Here is a 16334-nt window from a genome sequence, read left to right on the forward strand (position 1 = left end):
TTATGAATTGCCCCTGGCTAACTTCCTGTTGCAGTATTCAGTATACATGCTAATAGCCTACAATAGCTGACAGGAAATAAGCTAGGTTTCAAACTGATCCCTACCAACACAATTCCGTGAAAACCCTCTATAGGTCAGATGGAGTGCTTGTGTGATGTGTGCTGTGTGCTGTGTGTGTGTGTGTGCTGTGTGCTGTGTGTGTGTGTGTGTGTGTGTGTGTGTGTGTGTGTGTGTGTGTGTGTGTGTGTGTGTGTGTGTGCGTGTGTGTGTGTGTGTGTGTGCGTGCGTGCGTGCGTGTGTGTGGTGTGTCCGTACAGTATGTACAGTATGTGTTTATACAGTCTATGGCGTGTTTGCATGTAAGCTAAGATAAGATAAGAATAAGCTAAGATAAGATAAGATAAGATAAGATAAGAATAAGATAAGAATAAGAGAAGATAGCGCTGGTGTAAGCGTGTATGTATTCTTCTCACCACTGTATCAGTGTGTTACTCACTCGGGATCGGTGACCCAACTGTGTCCGAACTCATTGGCACTGTTGGTCAGAGAGCCGTCTGGCTTACGGAAGTCATCCTTGGCATCTCCATCGTAGTCACCACACAGTCCACACAGCTTGTCCTGATAGCTGCATTTCACAGATGAGAAGCCAGTGACAAAATGTACACGTGAGCCCGGGACTGAGATCGAAAGAGCCCAATTCAATCAAACAAATCTTGTTAAAGGGATAGTTCAGATTTTTTGATGTGGGGTTGTATGAGGTACTTGCATGCAGTCAGTGTACAGTACTACATGCAGTAGAATGCAGCCGGCATGATCCCAGTTTAGAGTAATGGAGACCGGCCGCGTCAGGCAAGTAGAGCTGTCTGCTGAGTGTGAACAGGGCCATGAGCAAAACCGTAAACGACAACAGAAAAAATACATAAAATACTTCTACTGCTCACCTGGCATAATCCAAGTCTCCACAAGTCATTTCTCCAAACTGGGACCGCGCCGGCTGCATGCTACTGCATGTAGTACACTGACTGCATGCAAGTACCTCATATAACATATAACATATAACTATCCCTTTAAAGCTAGGATTTCCTCACTCTCAACTATGTGCCATCAAAGAGTCTACTGGTTGTTGTCGCCCACCAAAGGAGGGACTACCGCTGGTTTGTTAGTTAGTCACGCTGTAATAGAGGTGTTCCAATCAGGATTTTTCGGGCGGATCACCGATCACGGAAGCAGTATTTGTCGATACCGATATCACCAATCATCGCGGGGGCGATTGAAGCCTTCTATTTATTGTGTAGGATTATTTATATATATAATGATTCTTAACAAGCATGACATTGTATATTAAGTATTAAATTAGGAGATGAGAAAGTATCATGAATTGACAGCTGCAGTGCATGTAGACAAGAACAATGATATCATCTGTAGTTTTCACTTGTATCCTGTATATCTTGTATATGTTGAAATGTAGGCATATTTATTGTGTTATTGTGTTGTTTATATCTCATGTAACGTGTGCACCTTCTACACCAAAACAATGTCCAAACATACTATGGCCGAATAAAAGAATTCTGATTCTGACTCAACTCTTTGATCACTTTGATGTCCATGAAGTGGGCTCCATCATAGCGAACAGTCACACCAAAGTCCATGGCCACAGTGTAGTGTTTTCCTGACTTGAACACAGAGACACCAGGAGCTGGAGTCACTGGCAGGTTCACATTGGTCCCATTCAGCTGTATGGGAACACAAGGAGGGGAGATAGAGACAGTCCATCATTAGAAAAGGCTTGTACATTGCCATCACAGAATCAGAATCAGAAAAACGTTGTTGATCCCCGAGGGAAAATTGAGTCATGCTACAGTTGCTCACACTCAGGTAGGGAAAAGTGTAAACATAGAGACATAGAAGCATAGGAATAGACAATAAAAACAATAACATAGAAGTTAGGTAGCCTATCTTCTACAACCAAGAGCAACACAACACACAAATCACCATTCACATCATGTATTTCCTCTCTTTCTTTCTATTATGCATCCCCTCTCCTTCTGCCCCTCCTTTCCTACCTGTACAGTGCCTCCTTTCAGGATGGAGATCTTCAAATGGTGCACATACACATGCACAGCCTTCAGGTAGGAGATGGAAGGTCTGTTATAGCGGTTTTCATTGTCGGCATGGACCTCGAAGTGCGGCAGAGTGGTGTCATTGCAGGGTTCAGACATCAGATAGCTGCAGTTGCCCATGAAGTTGTACTTGCGTTTGTCAAAGGTGGTGTAGTGGGGATCACCAGTTGCTATGCAGGTGGACGTGCCTGCAGAATGAATGTATGGGGAACTGTATGTTAGAGGGTTGGCTTGAGGGTTCTGTTTCACACAAAAAAGATCATGAATAGTTTGGAACTGATGTGTGGCCATTCTCTTCTCAAAAAGCCAAAACTGACATAAGCCAATGCTTAACAACAGAAAGTTCTGAAAAAGAAAATGTCAAATTACTATTTTCAGGACTAAATGGTGATTTAAGACTCCTTTATTTAATTTTTAATAAAAATTTATGATTCCTCCTGAGGGACAAAAAAAAAAGTATTTCGTAGCAAATTGCCATGTTAACAAAATGGGCATTTATCGGAATAAATACAATGGCAACATTTTGCAATTTAGATGGGTAATTTTGCCACCAACTATAACCAGTAGTCTTGCTTTCATCATTGTTTTGCCACTTATACCATTAATGAATCCACCAGATTCTGTCCATCCAGATTTCATCCAATTTGCCTATCCCTGCTGAAAGCAATATTGACCAATGTACATTTCCTGTGACAGCCTTGAAAAGATCCATGATAGCATTACCTTTAGGATAGCAGCCTGCAACACCGTCAACCTCGTGACACTCCTCAGTGGGGTCACAGGAGTTATCAACACAGTCTAAAGTGTAGTTCCCTGCACAGCGACACAGCTTAGAGCAGCCATCGCCAAAGATGATTTCGCCAGGCTGAGAAAAGATCAGTCAAAGAATCAATCTCATGTACTCAAGTATCTTATTTGCAAGATGTATAGCATGAAAAATGCATACAGATACAAAAGAACATATATGAATATTATAATTTTTTCATCAAAGCTGCTTTGGAAGCAAGAGTTAGGTAATAAACGTTTCATTTCATTACTTATCTCATATCACTTCATCTCATCATCCCATCCTTCTTTCAATAATTAATGTACATGATCAGGTAAACTATGACCTCTGACCTCATAGTAGTTATTCTGGTCATCCAGACAACCACATTTCTCCAGTGGTACACAGCGGCGGCCCTTAAATACGAAACCCGGCTTGCAGAAGCAGCCATTAATACAGGAGCCAGTACAGTTGGTGGAGGGTTCTTGACAGGTCGGGATACAAGCTGGACCACACTCGATGTATTCTGCATCAGGAGGGCATGTTACTGTGGAGTAGAAATTAAAAGAATTGGTTGGGAAAAAAGGGACAGAGGAGGACAGGAAATAAATTGTTCATGAATGGTATATGAAGGAAAAAGGCAATGTGGGAGAATCAATCATGCTACTAATCTAAAATCTGTGATTGCCAAATCTTCCATCTTACTTGGTGGTTTTGCTGTGGTTGGTTTAGGTGTTGTTGGTCCAGAAGTTGGTGGTTTAGGTGTTGTTGGTCCAGAAGTTGGTGGTCTAGGGGTGGATGGTCCAGAGGTTGGTGGTTTAGGTGTTGTTGGTCCAGAAGTTGGTGGTCTAGGGGTGGATGGTCCAGACGTTGGTGGTTTAGGTGTGGTTGGACCAGAGGTTGGTGGTCTAGGTGTGGATGGTCCAGAAGTTGGTGGTCTAGGGGTGGATGGTCCAGACGTTGGTGGTTTAGGTGTGGTTGGACCAGAGGTTGGTGGTTTAGGTGTTGTTGGTCCAGAAGTTGGTGGTCTAGGGGTGGATGGTCCAGACGTTGGTGGTTTAGGTGTGGTTGGACCAGAGGTTGGTGGTCTAGGTGTGGATGGTCCAGAAGTTGGTGGTCTAGGGGTGGATGGTCCAGACGTTGGTGGTTTAGGTGTGGTTGGACCAGAAGTTGGTGGTTTAGGTGTTGTTGGTCCAGAAGTTGGTGGTCTAGGGGTGGATGGTCCAGAAGTTGGTGGTTTAGGTGTTGTTGGACCAGAGGTTGGTGGTCTAGGTGTGGATGGTCCAGAAGTTGGTGGTTTGGGTGTTGTTGGTCCAGAAGTTGGTGGTCTAGGTGTGGATGGTCCAGAAGTTGGTGGTTTGGGTGTTGTTGGTCCAGAAGTTGGTGGTCTAGGTGTAGATGGTCCAGAAGTTGGTGGTTTAGGTGTTGTTGGACCAGACGTTGGTGGTCTAGGTGTGGATGGTCCAGAGGTTGGTGGTTTGGGTGTTGTTGGTCCAGAAGTTGGTGGCCTAGGTGTAGACGGTCCAGAAGTTGGTGGTCTAGGTGTAGATGGTCCAGAGGTTGGTGGTCTAGGTGTAGATGGTCCAGACGTTGGGGGTCTAGGTGTTGATGGTCCAGAGGTTGGTGGTTTAGGTGTTGTTGGTCCAGAAGTTGGTGGTTTTGGTGTTGTTGGTCCAGAAGTTGGTGGCCTAGGTGTGGATGGTCCAGAAGTTGGTGGTCTAGGTGTGGATGGTCCAGAAGTTGGTGGTCTAGGTGTGGATGGTCCAGAAGTTGGTGGTCTAGGTGTGGATGGTCCAGAAGTTGGTGGTCTAGGTGTGGATGGTCCAGAAGTTGGGGGTTTAGGTGTGGATGGTCCAGAAGTTGGTGGTTTAGGTGTGGATGGACCAGAAGTTGTTGGTTTAGGTGTTGTTGGTCCAGAAGTTGGTGGTTTAGGTGTTGTTGGTCCAGAGGTTGGTGGTCTAGGTGTAGATGGTCCAGAAGTTGGGGGTTTAGGTGTTGTTGGTCCAGAGGTTGGTGGTTTAGGTGTAGATGGTCCAGAAGTTGGTGGTCTAGGTGTGGATGGACCAGAAGTTGGTGGTTTAGGTGTGGTTGGTCCAGAAGTTGGTGGTTTAGGTGTGGTTGGTCCTGAAGTTGGTGTCGTTGGACCAGGGGATGTTGGCTGAACTAAAAATGAAAGAGAAATACATTTCAAACACATTTACAAGAAAACATAATAAGAAAAAATTAAAATTAAATGAAAATCATACTTTGACACATTTTTCTAACCATGCTCAGAATAACACAAATTCCCTCACTCACCTGTGCAGGCCATGATACATACAGCATCAACAGCGATATCTGTCTCTGGAGTGTCTCCATAGGTGCCCACGATCACAAACTGAAATACATATTCGGTGAGAAAAGGAGAAAAGAAAATGTATGCATACAACACACACAAATAGGCACATACAGTCACACACACACACACACACACACACACACACACACACACACACACACACACACACACACACACACACACACACACACAGTTCCAGTATTTACCTGGATGTTAGCAGTTCCCACATAGCGGACCTCTGCAGGCTTCCAGCTTTGCCCCTGGTTCCCCCTGATGGTGAAGAGAGGTGCTCCGAGGCTTCCATCTGATTGAACGGGGTAGTGAAGTCAGACAATCTTCAAACTGTCTTCATGTTACATTTCTCTCCATTACAGAGTAGGACATCAAGACAAACCTAACTTCATACCTGCAGTGCTGGTGTATACACTGAGCTCCATGGTGGTGGCAGTGCCATACATGTAGTAGTGGAAGGTGAGGTCCAGACAGCCAGAGGAGGCTCTCAAAGGGCTTCTGATCTCAGCCTTGGCTCCAGGATAAGCCGATACAGAATCCATCAACATGTAGGAACCCACTGTATGTAGAGGATAGCATAGCCAAAAATAAATGACATTTCACAACAAAGACATAAATGTATTTTTCACTTGTTAACTAATTCTCCATATCATAATGGGGGGGAAAAGAAAGAGAATTACATTATTTCATGTTCATCTATCAAACTTCCCTGGTACATCTAATCTCTATTTGATTTTACAACCATTAACTACTATACCAGATCTCAGATATTCCACATCTAACTTTGCACCTTATAAGTGGAATGAATACAAAGGACTTATTAAGTACTAGGAAACATTGAATGCCGGTACATACAATTTGATTTGTAGAAGACGTATATTTATTATTATAGTATTTTTTCTCTTTGCTGTATCCTAACACTGCTGATGCTGTGATGCACTGGTGACGGAGTGACCAAATCTCCCCAACTAGTCATAAATGTTGATTATCCTGGGTTTTAAGTGGCAGCTTGAGTCTGTGAATATTGGTACTGCATTAGCATTCGGAAAATGGTAAAGCACTGGACAAATGAATTGTGAGACGAAAAATTAATATGACAACACATTAGTAAATGGAATAACAAAAATAAAATTTAAATGTCTTTTCAAAAATAATTTGACAAAGTTAATAATTCAGTAATTAATAATTCTGTCATTAATTCATAATGTAAAGACCATTATTAATTGACACATTTTATTATAATATATAAATAGGCATATATGGCCACTTACATCCAGGTGTGGAAAAGTCGTCATCAGGTCCGGTGCCTTCAGTTTCTGTGGATCCGGTCCACTGTTCAAAGCCAAAAATTTCAGGATTCTCAGGTATAGGAGTCATCCACCCACACAGGTCACCCAGAGTGTCAAAATCACAGCCAGTCACACAGGCTGTGGACAAAACACACCGAGACTGAGTTATACATTATACTGCAGTGTGTGTGTGTGTGTGTGTGTGTGTGTGTGTGTGTGTGTAACTAACCCTAATCCTAAAACTCACAGGGACATGCTCCTTCGGTAATGATAATGTTGTCCAGGGCTGAGTCGCATGAATCAGTGAAGCCTCTCTGAGCCTCAAACACAATCTACAGACACAGAGAGAAAACAGGATGTCATCAGCATACATGATAACACCAATGAACCAGAGTAGTATGAGAAACACTTCATATGGGCTGTAGTATAGTTTCAGTTTTGCAATCTTATATGAAAAGTAAATGTATACCTTTTTACATCAAAAGTAAACACAAGTAAACATCATGATTATTACAGTAAGAAACACTCACGGAGATGGCCTGATCGGAGGGTTTGGGCACGGTGATGGAGCCCTTCAGCCAGGATGGACTCTGGATCCCAGTCTTCCTCCAGACCTCGTCGTCGCCGCCAGGCCTCCTGGCCAGAACCCTCAGGATGTTCTCAGTGTCAGAGCCATACATGTAATATCGAAACTGCACGCAGATCTGCGTGTCCGACGATGAGATGGCAGGACTCAGCAGACGGGCGTCCTGCCCATTGGCCACGTTGTCACACTCATGGTAGATGTAATAACCGTCTGGATAGGGATAGGGAAATATTAAATTATTTGATCACAATTTAGAATTCAACGTTTTCAACCTAGAACCCCAAATCAAAGTCTTGCGCCACCGAACAGCATCATGTTGCTGTGTATACGATCCAACCAAGTGACCAATATGAGTTACTGAAGGGAAATACTGAAAGAGATATTTTTGTATTGAACCTGACACTATATATATATATACTATCTACAGTACATGCAAAAGTCTTAGGCAAAAGATACATAAAGCGACGATGCTTTCGAAAATAATGAAATGAAGTATCTAAATATCAAAGATGTATTATAAAGAGCAGTACTGACACACTAATGCAGAAAACAAATATATAAACATCTAAGACACAATGTTTAAAAATGGTAAATGTATATATAAAAAATACTTTTGTACAGAATTGTATATCTTACATAATCTTTATACTGAACTTTTTTTTATCAAGGGATTTGTTGGCTCAGTTAACTCTTTTGAGAGCATGAACCTTATTTTGGAGTGATTTGAGAAAGGTTTTCGGACAGCTTCATGCATTGTCACATACTCACAATGCCATATGGGTTCAAGTTATATTTCCTGTCTTTCTACTACATAAAATAATTCAACAGAATTAAAAAAAAGTCTTTGTAAGAGAAGTTTAAAGGTGACCAGGACTAACTTCCGTCGGGGTAGTCTCCACTGGGCCCGGTGTTGGGGGTCGGGGTCGGACCTCTGTGTCGGATCCATTCACTGTCATCTGTTGTGTCCTGGGTGAACCTACAGAACGGCTCGCTGCCCTGGTTAAAGTCGCAGGATGCCAGCGCTACTGCATGGAGAAACACACATTATATGACATTATCTACACTTGCCTTGGTTAACATTACTGACAAATCCAACTGCTCTGATCACAAACTTATCATGGCCTCTTTTTTAGTCAGTCAATCAATACTGCACTTGGCTTCATAAAAGAGTTTATTGTGGAAGTTATAGTTATAGACAGGATGGGTATCTTAATTTCTTGTTAAACTCATGGCCAGCGCCCAAGCCAGAGGCCGTATAAGCGGCCATCTAAGGGTGCGGTGCTGGTCGCCCCACGGAACAGATGCGCACCCTGCAGTCTGGCCTGGTTTTTTGTGCAAGTGACACAAGTAGCCTACAGCAGCCATTTTGTGTCTAAAAGGCAGGGCAGACACAGTTTGGAACCAAAACATTATTGAGGGTTTCCAACTTCCAGTCCATGTAGGTGTTCCAGTGCTGGGCCCCTCATTCATTCGTTTTGGTTGCACCTGTGTTTACCCTGCCTTTTAAAGACAAAATGGCTGCTGTGAAAACGACCCATGTGTCAAGCCAAGCAGGAAGTCATACAAGTTGTGACCGGCGCGCAGCAAAACTAGTGTGAACGGCCAGGCTCCTGCTCGAGCTCAATTTGCGCGTGTCTGTGCTGTCGCAGCTGGTGTGTTTGCACTGTCAGATCATTAGGCGGGATCTTCTGGCTGTTCCAAAGTCTAGACTTAAAACTAAAGGTGACCGCGTTTTTTCCACCAGGGCCCCCCAGCTTTGGAACTTGCATGAGGAGATAAGGCTAGCAGAATCAGTGACTTAAATCACTTTTTAAAAACATTTTTATAGGCTTTTCATGTAATCATGGCTCTTTTTATCATCCCCATCTTTTTATCAGCTTTTTATTGTCCCTTTATTGGCTTTTTATTATCTTTCTATTGTCTTTTTAGAGCTTTTATCTGAACTCTATCTTACTTTTATTCCATTTTACGGTTTATTTTGGTTTTCACACTGAAATTTGATATATGAAATAAGAAAAGGTTGGGTGATCTGCTCTGTCTCAGAGATGCGAAAAGTTAGTTAAGTTAGTTAGGTTAAGTACATACATGTGCCTGGGTAGCGAGCAGACGGCGGTATTTGACAATTTAGCTGGAGCTCAGTCAAACTTTATTTCACGTTAGTTTTTATTGTGAATTAGATTCTAATTCACAATGAAAACTAACGTGAAATTATTAGAAAATGGTCGGGGGGCCACTCTGCACCCTGTCGCGGGCCGCATCAGGCCCCCGGGCCGCAAGTTGAGTATCCCTGATCTACAGTGATGACATCACGCTACAGTGATGACATCACGCTACAGTGATGACAATAATGTCTCTGATTGTCCTTCATTAATGGCTAATCATCATCATAAAAACAGGGATCCATTCAAGTCCCAAAGCCTACAATAAACAGATTTCTATAGATTGCTGTGTGGGTGTGGTGTGTACAGACTTGTGTATGCGTCAAAGTGTTTGTTGGTTACAACTTGGATACTGCATTAAGAGAAGATAAGGAGCCATAAGAAGGTAAAGTCCACAACCATCTCAAGGTCGATCTGGGGGAGGCAGTGCATCATGTGCTCTAGCCTACTGTTAGGTGTGTCACATAAGATATTACTATCTTTAAATTGAGTTTGGCATATACATTTGATTGTTGTGTGCTATAAATACACAAAACATATGAAATCATCGAACCAACTTACCAGCATCTATCTCTGTTTTCTCCAGGCTGTTCAAAAAAACAAGAGAAGAAGAAAAGGCCCAAAACTGTCAGAAAAGAGACAATTTCATTTCAAGAATTTCAACTCGTTTCCTATTATTTCCACTAAAGCAGGGGTTTTCAAAGTGGGAAACGGGCCTCCCCAGGGGGGCTCCAAACGGGTTTCAGGGGAGGCTCAGAGAATGGGAGTGAAAGAATATTTAGTTATTACATTAGTTATTAAATGGAGATCACATAGAATAGCCTAGATGTGTGTGATTTGGTTAAAGAGATACAGAGATACAGTAGTTTGGGGGAATTTGACCGTTTTCCCACTTTTCCAGAGTCAGAAACAAATAAATACCTTCAGACAATTTTTTTTTTTAATGTATTTGGTGTAATCAGAAGTATGTCAACAGCAATATCAGGGTACCGGTATGTCGACTCAATTGTTGAGTTGCAATAGGATCAACAAACAATCATGATCGGGGAGGGGGGTATGGTTTATCCAGGCTTTGTCTGAGCGAAGGCCCACTGTCTCGCACTAGACTTAGGGCATGAAGAAAACATTTCAAACGCCTTATACACTTACATATTTGGTACTGTACAGCAAGTCCTAATGAATCACAATGCATTGGTTATTTATAAACACAATAACTCAATAGCCAGTTTAGATTTCAGACGTTTCAGACAACGTTTGCACGTTGATGAGCAGGTCATACACAAGTGTTGCTGTGGTTGAACTAGCAGCTGATAACTAAGGTCAATTGACTAAGATATCAAACAAAGTGAAAGAAATAGGCAAACCAATTAAAGACCGAAGGAATATAGGAACCATACATATTACAACCTAAAAATGCACCGTATCATTTATCCATTTATCCTACAAGAATACAACCCCTTGCGCAATTATTGATACAGCAAATAAGCAAGAAAGTGTGTGCACAACCCTACATACTGTAACTGGTGAAATGCATCAAATTGAACTAGAAGACAAACCAACCACAACAAAACTGAAACTGTAATAAACAGTATATATACAGTATTATATGAATACCATAGGTCCTACGGAAAAAAACATAAAGTACAATAAGGTCACGCTAAACTCACAATTGAGTACATTATATACATAGGAATATTATAGTGATACCATAGATGATTAAAAAAGTATATATATACTTATATATATAAGTATATATATATATATATATATATATATATATATATATATATATATATATATATATATATATATATATATCAACTAATAATAACCTATAATTGTTTTGGGCTGACTCACCCATCTTCTGCCTGTCCTGCTCTGCACCCACTTATCCATAGCAGGATAAATAGAAATTTCAATGTCTCCATAGCTAACTGTGGTAGTTAGCCGGGGGAAGAAGACCATAGAGACAGAGCAGAAAACTTTTATAGAGAAAGGTTGTGGGTGGGGGTACATGGGTGAAGGTGGATGTGTTGGCTGTGTGGATGCTGTATTGCTACGTTACTGCGCACATGTAAATGAGTAACTGAGTGATAGATACAGGGTGTGTTCTCTTTGTGTGTGTGTGTGTGTGTGTGTGTGTGTGTGTGTGTGTGTGTGTGTGTGTGTGTGTGTGCGTGCGTACGTACACGTGCATGTGCTTTTTGACCTCTCCACAGGTCACTGGGTGGGTGTGGATGGCCGTCAGACACTATATTACAAACAAGAACCTGAACTGTACTGTAAAACATTCAAGAGCTTATTGCACAGGATCACATGGACACACCTTTATGGGATGGATATTGATCTGTGGGCGAGACGGAGGCACTCCCGTGCATCGCACACGCCCCAAACACACACAATCACTTCACTCATATCATAAATTCACTCCCATATGAACGCATGTACCAAAGTACTTTCATGTCACCCTAAGTCTAAACCCCAACCTTCCACATATACACCTCCAATTGACTCAAATGATGTCAATTAGCCTATCAGAAGCTTCTAAAGCCATGACATCATTTTATGGCATTTTCCAAGCTGTTTAAAGGCACAGTCAACTATAGGGCGGGGCGATATGGATATGGACCAAAAAACAACAGCTATAATATTTATCTCTGTATTTTCGATGAAGTGGGCTAAATGTTCAGTTGTACATCACAAGCACTTTTATTAAAACAAGACTGTGATCAAAACAAAATGCAAAGAGGGTTTCCTTCCCTCACTAATGGTGCTTTCGCAAAATATTTACACAAGATTTTTGATAAATAAGATGGACTGCATTTACAGTATTTAGAGCTTTTCTAGTATTACTGACCACTCAAAGTGCTTTACAACACATGCCTACATACACCCAAGCAAGCTACCACACAGGGTGCTGGCACAACCATTGGAAGGGTTGGGGTTCAGTATCTTTCCCAAGGACACCGGAATCTAACCACCGACTTTCTGATTAGTGGACGACCCACTCTACATCCTGAGCTACAGCCGCCGCAAGTGGGTAAAGGCAAATAATAGAACAGCTAACAGTCTGGTAAGTTCAGAAAATGGCTGTAATACAGCCTTTAAAACCAGGAAAAGACAACAGTTATGTCATATCACCATAAAATAATAACAAAAATCTAATATATTTAGTCTCGTATCACAATATCGATATAATGCCCAACCCTACAGTCAACTTAGTGTATGTAAACTTTTGACCCGCTGGAAATGTGATATCATGAATTATAAGTGACATAATCCTTAAACAATTAAATAATCTGTCCTTAAACATGTTGGAAAAATGACTTGTGTATGTAACCTAAGTGTATGTAACCTTCCCACTGTACGGTTAAGATGAATGAACGTGCCACATACACAAGTATGTGCCACTGTTTGTTTACACGACTAATACAGTGATTAATGTGTCTGATGTAGCACATTTTTCATCTTTTGTCTAACTTCTGACTATAAACACTTGATTTTCCGTCTAAAATCATGCATTATATTTTTTTAGAAAAAGTTTGCACTACCTGCTTTTAATAATTAAGCTCCCCATTAGCTCCCCCAGCCACAATTATCTGCAACCGTTACTGCAATTAACTTAATTATTAGGTCTGAGTTATTTTTAGCTTATCAGTTTTTTATTATAGGATTTATTATTGTACGCTGCTGGTCCTGAGGACAATTTCATTCATGTGAAAGCATGTAATGACAATAAAAACCCTTGAACCATGAATTGGCCAAAATAAATCTTGCTATGTCCAAATAGAAATAGACAGCAGACAAACCACATTTATCAGAAACTTTGTATCTTGTTTCCAAAAGGGTGGCCATAGATCAGTGATGTCTAGGTAAATAAAAGTTGATCATCAAACACAAAATTTAAGAGAAAATGTTTATTTATTATTTATTTTCCTTAGAAGACTGTATTACTTTAACCCTATTACAGTACATTATGCTACATTTCACACTGCTTTCTATGACGTGTACTATGAATTTACATCCTAGACATTTAAGTGTAAACCTATAAAAGTAGGCCATCTTTTCCTGCAAATAGAAATGTGGGTCAAATGGTTGAAGCCAGGTTTATTATATTAAGACCATCTTCCACATTGATGTCAATGAGGGAATCACTGCCTTGTCAGTGCGGTCCCACCCAGCCATAGTGATAAGGCTTTTTATATCATGGCTATAAAGAGGTATTGCCCCAGGTAATTCCCTAGCACTGTTTCTGCTGTAAAGGAACATGAAGAATGCCGGGTAGGCTGGTGACTCATAAGGATAATGAGGGTGGGGTTAAATACAAAATAGAGATTTGGTAAATTATGCAGTAAAGGGGTATGGCCTAATAATGAATGACTGGGCATTTATTGTACTGTACTTACGATTAAACACGTAGGTCCACGGAGGACCTCTCACATCAAGATATCAGAATGATAGCCTATCATTTATTTGGGAAGGTCGCCCACGAGACGGGGGGGGGGGGGGGGGGCACTGCACAAGTGCCTCTTAGCCTTGACTATATACAGTAGGATAAAAGGGGGAAATAATTAGAAAAGTACACTTTAACCTTGTTATTATATGTTAATTTAAAGTTTAGTCATCCATCACATATTATCTGTTGTTAATAAATGAGCTGAGACATCTACACAGTCACAGACAGGGATGAGGTCATAAATCACTGCATGACAATGTGCAATGTCATACAGTTCAAGACGGCTCTGCCTGGTGGACAGGGCATTACTATTGGTGATGCCATATATCACGATGACATCATAAATCACTGATGATGTCACAGACAGTGATGAGGTCATAAATCACTGATGATGTCATATAGTTATAGATGGCTTGGCCTGGTGGCCTGGTGGCAGCGATAAGTGGAGGAGAGGATTCCTCACCAAACGCTGTCGAGCAATTCTGTGGATTTGTTGGACGAAGGTCGTTGGCCGGTACTAAAACGGAACTTTCTCTGGGCATACCTCAAGCAGATGTCCTTCCAGTAGCTACCTGGCTTTCCTGTCTTAGTCATATCTGCAAACATTAGATAAAAAACAAGGCAATGTCAAGCTATGTATTTGTGAAGCTCACAATAATAATGTAATGTGACATTGTGGGTCGTTATGTTGAGCTTTTACGGAGTGTCTGTCTTGTGCTGTCTTGCAATGTTGTATGGTTTTAGCTTTGTCCTATACTGCTTTGTTTACTTTTTAGTATGAACCCTTGACCCTAGTTCTTTTACCATCATGCTCAGGGACTACAGATGAAAATTAGCTCTCTTGCTAACTCTGGTACATTTACATGGATGTGCAAACTGACATGTTGATTAATGTACACTGTCCCTGGTAAATAAATGCTTAAGTAAATAAATAAATAAATAAATTCCTGTTCAATATATTTCCAAAACCATTGAATGATAAGTCAACCACATAGCCACATTAGCTATCTTGCTAACTCTGGTACATTTACATGGACGTGCAAACTGACATGTTGATTAATGTACACTGTCCCTGGTAAATAAATGCTTAAATAAATAAATTCCTGTTCAATATTTCCAAAACCATTGAATGATAAGTCAACCACATAGCCTAATAAAAGATAAAACATTACCTTATTTAGTCTCACGCTGTGGGAGAAGTCCAAGATTATTTTATTTTTCTGGTAGTTCTTAAATCTACGGAGATGTAATATATTTTTTGGCCACTACGGCCCGGTGGCACTGTTCCCAATGGTTTCTATGGGGTTTCGGCTCTCGTCAAACTATAAAACTAGGGGGTTTTGAGAAAAAATAAAGACATATTCTGAAAGTGTAATGAAAACTGGTCGCCTCAGTTTTTTTCTGAAACATGTTTAATGTTTAAGTTATGTTGAAACAGTCCCTCTGAGCTCCAACAACCAACCAGGTCGCAGTATGTCTGCAACCGTCATATGACTCACGTGACTTGTTCGCAGTTTGTTCGGATGAGTCACGTGACTTGTTCGGACTTGCTTGGAAACCTTTGATCTCGTTCGGGACCTGTTCGGACCTCGTTCGGACCTCCAGACATTCCATCTACTGGCGTGTACGGCCAATCTTTCCTAGCCTACCCGAGTTCAGTAGGCTATTGTGCAACTTGTAGGTACGGCCACACTAGGTACGGCCATGTGCTCTCCTCTCCACTTCTTCTCTGGAGTAGGCCTAAGATTTGACCTGAAAGAGCCTGGATAGTATGCTTCTATCATCCTGCTAAACTGCAGCGTGTGTGTGTGTGTGTGTGTGTGTGTGTGTGTGTGTGTGTGTGTGTGTGTGTGTGTGTGTGTGTGTGTGTGCGTGTGCGTGTGCGTGTGCGTGTGTGTGCTTGTGCGTGTGTGTGTGCTTGTGCGTGTGCGTGCGTGCGTGCGAGTGTGTGTGTGTGTGTGTGTGTGTGTGTGTGTGTGTGTGTGTGTGTGTGTGTGTGTGTGTGTGTGTGTGTGTGTGCGTGCGTGCGTGTGTGTGTGTTGTGGAAAGGGTTGAGGAGTCTCTAGCTACTTCTCTATACAGCAAACAAACAATGCCTGATATAACTTTTCACGCAACTACAATCTGAACTTTCACAAATCTCTTCGGAGGCAGTGAGGTCCGTGTATAAAGTATATTTACCCAGTGACAACAAGATGAACAACACTGTTTGGTTTTTCATTGGTAATTGTAAAACTGAAAATTCCTTGCACTTTTCTTTAGTGAGTCTCTGATGTTAAAGCCGCTGCAAATGATACACTTGAAACAACAAAACACTTGAAACAACATAAGAACAACATAGGTTTTTATTATTTTGGATATAGAATGGTATTTTATAAGCAGGTATGGGCATAGAGCTGCGATGGCCGAGTGGTTAAGGCGTTGGACTTGAAATCCAATGGGATCTTCCCGCGCAGGTTCGAACCCTGCTCGCAGCGACTGGCAATGTTTTTATATTTTTTCCTTTTTTCTTTACTTTTCATTTGATCTAATTATACTACATTTAATTATCTTCCTGTTAATTAAATACAATTTAACTGAACTGTCCCTCATTTTAATTGGGACCGTC

The 16334-nt window shown here is 41.3% G+C and overlaps 1 protein-coding gene across 1 annotated transcript in view; it reads right to left on the reverse strand.

Annotated features, from left to right (window-relative positions):
• The window catches only part of zanl (zonadhesin, like), a gene marked incomplete at both ends in the record, with an annotated part of 38589 nt that extends 27458 nt beyond the window's left edge, over nt 1-11131 (reverse strand). The window contains 14 exons of the mRNA XM_083640163.1: nt 497-625; nt 1585-1733; nt 2064-2308; nt 2844-2985; nt 3240-3433; nt 3592-4394; nt 5181-5263; nt 5431-5528; nt 5631-5795; nt 6508-6663; nt 6773-6857; nt 7056-7321; nt 7990-8136; nt 11128-11131. Coding sequence (XP_083496289.1) covers nt 497-625; nt 1585-1733; nt 2064-2308; nt 2844-2985; nt 3240-3433; nt 3592-4394; nt 5181-5263; nt 5431-5528; nt 5631-5795; nt 6508-6663; nt 6773-6857; nt 7056-7321; nt 7990-8136; nt 11128-11131 — 2666 coding nt within the window. The remainder of the gene's footprint in view (nt 1-496; nt 626-1584; nt 1734-2063; nt 2309-2843; nt 2986-3239; nt 3434-3591; nt 4395-5180; nt 5264-5430; nt 5529-5630; nt 5796-6507; nt 6664-6772; nt 6858-7055; nt 7322-7989; nt 8137-11127) is intronic.
• Between the last annotated feature and the right edge of the window lie 5203 nt (nt 11132-16334).

Source organism: Poromitra crassiceps (genome assembly GCF_964638095.1).
Source record: "Poromitra crassiceps genome assembly, chromosome: 7".
Classification (NCBI taxonomy): domain Eukaryota; kingdom Metazoa; phylum Chordata; class Actinopteri; order Beryciformes; family Melamphaidae; genus Poromitra; species Poromitra crassiceps.